This window comes from Lactuca saligna, chromosome 7, assembly GCF_052625555.1.
Source record: "Lactuca saligna cultivar CGN05327 chromosome 7, ASM5262555v1, whole genome shotgun sequence".
NCBI lineage: Eukaryota > Viridiplantae > Streptophyta > Magnoliopsida > Asterales > Asteraceae > Lactuca > Lactuca saligna.
In genome coordinates this window covers 83,690,400-83,696,143 of record NC_136423.1, presented here as the reverse complement: position 1 = coordinate 83,696,143, position 5,744 = coordinate 83,690,400, and the positions used below count along the sequence as shown (strand labels likewise).

Genomic DNA, 5,744 nt, shown 5'->3' with positions numbered 1-5,744 from the left:
ATTTCAGATACTTCTGATGCAAACGGAAAGAGCTCGGGGTAATTGCAGTGCATACACGATATAGTTCTACATTTTCATGATAACTCAGATAATTTGTGATGTTTTGATACACTTGATCTTTTTTGAGAATTATGTTGATGTTTTAGGATAATGTTTTATTAACTGAAAAATGAAATTTTTTTGGAACCATACAATTTAGTATTTGAGCTTTAGTTTGAAGGATTGGGAGATACACTCGAGATGTATTGATCTCAAAATAACGTTCTTTTAAGAAAATGGTTTTCTAATTCAAGAAAAAGGTGAGCAATCGACTGAGTTAGGGTTCTGTCGCTACTCTACTCGTCACTTCCCTTGTCCGCCATCAATCCTTAACATTTCGAGAACACATTGATACCTGTAAGTGATTTAATGGTCTACACCAGTTGCAAGTGCTCATGAGTGCCTTCCATGATTGCCAAGCTCCCATATTTGAAACTTCCTGGCAGAATTTCGTTAGGGGCTCACTTAAATGCATATCTTTCGTCAGTATCTGGTGCCAATTACATCCAAACAAACCCTCGGACTGATCAAAACCCACCGAATTCCGCCGAATATGAAGCCAAAATCCAATCCTTGAAGAGTAAGCTTCATCCCGAAACCTTAATTCATATACTGTCTTCCACAAACGATTTGAATTCTTCTTTGCGATTGTTCAAATGGGCCTCCCTACAGAACCGGTTTCAAAACACCTCTGATACGTATTATCACATAATTATGAGGTTGGGAATGGCTTCTAGAGTCGATGAAATGGAGGGGTTTTGTAATGAAATGATGAAAGCTCGATTTCCGGAATCAGAACAAGCTCTCTTACGACTACTTGATAACTTCATTACCTATCATAGGCTCGATGAAGCTTTACGGGTTCTTTCTGTACTCAATTCATTCAGCTATAAGCCCTCAATTTCTTTAATTAATCGCTTATTAGGTGCTCTTGTGGAAGAGAAGAAAGGGCTTAAGTCTATTCTATTTGTATATAAAGAGATGGTGAAAACAAACATTCTTCCATCCATCGAAACCTTGAATCACCTCTTGGAAGCTTTATTTGATGCAGATCGGGTTGATGCAGCTCTAGATCAATATAATCGAATGCAGAAGAAGGGATGCTGCCCAAATAGCCGAACTTATGAGATCATGGTAAGTAGTCTTATTGGCAAAAACCTCATGGATGAAGCTCTTCTTGTTTTAAATGAAGTTCTGAATAATGTGTGTGATCTTGAATCGAAGTTCTTTTCCCACATCATACCCTTATTGTTTAAAAACAATCAACACAAAATCGGTCTGAGATTGTTTGAAAAGATGAAAACTTCCAAGATTCTCTCAGATGTATCCATTTATGAGACATTGATACATTATTTCTCCAAGAACTTATCCATGGATGATGCCTTAAATCTTCTCCAGGAGATGATAAATCTTGATTTGAATCCATCTGATTGTGTGTTTCTTGATTTGGTTAATGGGTTTTGTACATTGAACAAGTTTAGCGAGGCGAAAACATTTCTTGAAGATAATCAAGTTACAGAAGCAAATCCGTATAATGTTCTTCTTAAATGTTACTGTGAATGTGAATCTGGTAATTTTCTTGAAGCGATTGGTTTATTTCAAGAAATGATGAAGAAGAACATAACCAACACTCTTTCATGGAACATTTTCATAAGGCATCTTACCAAGAATCAAACAAGTAATACCCTTTATAAAGCTCTCAGTAGAATGATAGTTTCCGGTTCTACCCCTGATTCCCTCACTTACTCCACTCTCATTATCGCAAAATGTAACCCAAAAGAAATCGATCACGCCCTCAACTTATTTCACCATGTTCGTGAAGAACATTGGGTCATAGACTCTTCTTCTTACGCGACTCTAATCGAAAACCTCTGCAAAAATAACAAGATTTTAGAGGCCATAGATGTGTTTCACTACATGTCATTTAACAAATGCACGTTAAATCCATCTTCTTTCAGTATTCTGATCATGAGAATATGTCAAATTGGGAAATTAAACAAAGCAATCGACATGATTCCACTTGCTTATTATTCCGGTATGTCTTGTTCTAACTCGGATTACAATATCATCATGAAAAGTCTCTCCAAAATCCCAAAAAAAAACTATCTTTTGATTGTTTTTGCAAGAATGGTGATAGAGGGTTGTTGTCTAGATTCAGAAGGTTATAACGAGCTCATAAAGAGCACAATTGAGCATAATCAAGTGACCGAATGTGGTTTCTTTCTTGATAAAATGGTGGAAGAAGGGTTGTGGCCTAATATGGAAATATTAGAGGATTCGGTTTTGTTTTTGGGGCGAAATTGTCATTTGCATATGGTTTTGGAGATGATTAATAAGTTGGTTTGTGAGTATGAAGTGGTGAATCCTGAAATTTATGGGGTATTGATAAATGGTCTTTGGAAAGAAGGGTATAAAGATGAAGGGCGTTGGTTATTGGATGTGATGTTGGAGAAAGGTTGGGTGCCGGATGGTGGGACCCATCGGTTGTTGATTAATTCGGGTGTTAGTGAAATATTGGTGAAAGGTGACACACAAGATGAAATTAGTAACATACTTTCTGAAGGTTTTGGTGAATGATAATGTCAGATGAATAGATGGTTTTGTACTGTGTTTGATATGTATTTGACTGATACTATGTTAGTGAGAAAAAAATTTACAAATGTTGTTTGTAAAGAATACATGTTTGCAATATTTACACATGGGATTATAGATTCATTTAAAAAGTTAGATATTCATAATGTAATTTTGGTCTTTATTTCGTGGTTGTATGGTGCATAAATTCTAGAACTAATACCCGTTAATAGATCAAGAACATCGTTGTTGATGGTTCTTTGAAATATTCTTGGAAGTTTTGCTTGTGATGAACGTTATTGTGAAGGATCCTTATATTCAAATATTATTGAATTACAATATTTTGTTAATTCGGGGTGTTATATTTTAGGGACCAAACATGCAAATTATCCTCTAAACCATATGCAAATGACTAGGGGTGAGAATTTGGACCGGTGAACCGGACCGGACCGGGCCGTTTTTTTGGACCCCCTGACCGGTTGTCGGTTATAAGATTTCTCTCCGGTCCGGTCCGGTTTTTTTCCCGGTTCGGTCCGGTTTTAGCGGGTTTAGAACCGGTTGGACATGATTAAGATTTTTGTGACGTTTTTTAAACACCTATAACTCATTCGTTTTAAGTCGGATTAACCTGCGGTTTTTTCCAATATTTAGTTTACAGTTTGTAGATGAATTTAGACTATAATTTTGTTTATTTTGATATTATATTCACCGCATTACAATTCTTCAAAGTAGAGTTGTTAAAGCTGAAAAAATTCAGCTTTTCAGCAACATTTTGTAATCTGTGACGTTTTTTAAACACCCATAACTCATTCGTTTTAAGTCGGATTGACCAGAGATTTTTTCCAACATTTGGTTTACAGTTTGTAGATGAGTTTACACTATAATTTTGTTTATTTTGCTATTATATTCACTGAGTTACAATCTTTCAAAGTAGAACTATCAAAGCTGAAAAAATTCAACTTTTCAGCAAGATTTTGTAATCTGTGACGTTTTTTAAATACTCATAACTCATTCGTTTTAAATCGATTGACCTCTGGTTTTTTCCAACATTTAGTTTATAATTTGTAGATGAATTTAGACTATAATTTTGTTTATTTTTGTATTATATTCACTGAGTTACAATCCTTTAAAGTAAACTTATCAAAGCTGAAATATTTCAGCTTTTTAGTATTATTTTGTACTATAATTTCGAGTTCGCGTTTAGCACATGTGGTAGAGTTGTAAGTGAGTATCAGACTAGTTTATTGATATTGATAGTTGAAGCTTTGTTATGCACCCAAGATTGGGTGATAAAATCTACAAATCCGATAGTTGACAACATTGATGACATCTTAAACGATGATGATATAGCTTTGGGTAAAAAAAAAGTACAATCTTTATTCTTTTTTTATACAATTATTATTTTTCATTAAATACTAATAACATTTTCATTTGTGTTTATGTAGAGATTGCACAAGATTTAAATATGTTACATATGAATGACAATGATATGGGGAAGAGACCAATAGAAGATTAGATTATGAGTTTATGAAGTTTATTAGTTTGATTGATTTTAAAGTTTAAACTATGATTTTTGTTGTTACGGTAATACTTTTGTATGTTTGTTTTAAAATTGTTTACTTTTTGTTGGTGAACTTGATTATATGTTAGTTGTTTTTATTTGGAAAATTAATTTTTGCAAATTGCAAGTTATAATATTATACATCAATGTAGATTAGTTAGGCATGAAACGGAAACGTATTAATTTTGCAAGTTATAATATTATACATCAATGTAGATTACTTATTATACTCTATGCAATTAAACTTATACCGGTCCAAACGGATCCAAAAACCGGAAAACATGGATCTGAACCTGGACACGGACACAACTCATCCGGTCCGGTCCATGATCCACAAAATTCTCCATAACCGGTCCGGTCCAAGAGCCGGTCCGGATCGGTCCGGTCCAAATGCTCATCCCTACAAATGACAACATAAGTTAAGGAGCAAACATGCAAATTATCCCAAACCATAGGGATCATTCGTTACTTTAAGTCTGTAACACCTTCATATTTTATGTGAAATTAACAAAGCAAAAATAAGATTGGTGTTTATGAGGATGTCATCGATGGATACCATTTTGTTTTTGCCAATATTGTCATATGAAGGAAGTTATGAAGGAAGTAGATGCGTATTGTAAAAGCATCGGATCAAATGATTTACCAAAGTCAAAAGTCAAAAAAAAAAAAAAAAAAAAAAAAAAAAAAAAAAATTAAAAAACTAAGTTTTTGTTTTTTTGCTTGTAAATTTACAAATTAAATTTTCACCACTTTAAATGATATTAAACTTATTTTCATATTTTTTTTATTATTTGAGTAACACTCGACCCATAAATAAATTTTATGAAAAACTAAACTTATTTTTTTATAGTTTCTTTTTCATATTTGAGTAACACTAAGAACTATAAATAAATTTTCTGAAAAGGTATAATAAATATACTCGAGTTCTTTCAGTTGACTGTAAGTATTTTAAATTGTAAAGCTCTAATATAAAAGTGATGAAAAAATTTTAAAATGGTAAATACTATGATAAATTTAAAAGTGGTGAAAAATTTTAGGCTATTTTTTCAAGAGTTTATGATGCAATAACGGCATGTAACTACTTTGAAAACGATTTGGATATTCATAAAAAATTCATGAGAAATTAAATATCCTTGTACTTTTTGTTCCTATATATCCTCCTACTTAATGAAATGGTGACATGTGCAACATTTAATACTCATTTAATGAGATTTAATGAAGAGAAAAGAAAAGAAGAGAAGAGAAAAGAAAGCTACGTGAGAAAAGAAGAGAAAGTAAAGGAAAACAAAATTTTCTTTTGTGTTCCCGAATTGGAGAGAAGTAGAAGGAAAATGAATCATTTTGTTCTTTTCTTTCCAAATCCTCCCAAATCGGAAGGAAAGTTAGGAGGGAAAGTGATCCTCCCATTTCCCTCCACTTCCTTCCAATTCCCTCCTTTAATGAAACTCGGAAACACCAATTTCTTTTATTTTCTTCTCATTTCCACCTATTTCTTTTCCTTTCTCTCCTTAAATTGAATTCGGGAACGGGGTGTCAAATTGGTAGGAGGATATATAAGGTAGGAGGATATTTA

The 5,744-nt window shown here is 33.1% G+C and overlaps 1 protein-coding gene across 1 annotated transcript; it reads left to right on the top strand.

Moving 5' to 3' along the window:
- The first annotated feature begins 222 nt into the window (after positions 1-222).
- On the top strand, positions 223-2,762 carry LOC145005676 (uncharacterized). The gene has a single exon (XM_078964794.1). It carries the CDS (start codon positions 448-450, stop codon positions 2,614-2,616), a length of 2,169 nt encoding a protein of 722 aa, XP_078820920.1. The 5' UTR covers positions 223-447; the 3' UTR covers positions 2,617-2,762.
- The last annotated feature ends 2,982 nt before the right edge of the window (positions 2,763-5,744 follow it).

Excerpts from the sequence above, each read along its gene's own strand:
- LOC145005676 (XM_078964794.1), top strand. The coding sequence starts at position 448 with ATGATTGCCAAGCTCCCATATTTGAAACTTCCTGGCAGAATTTCGTTA.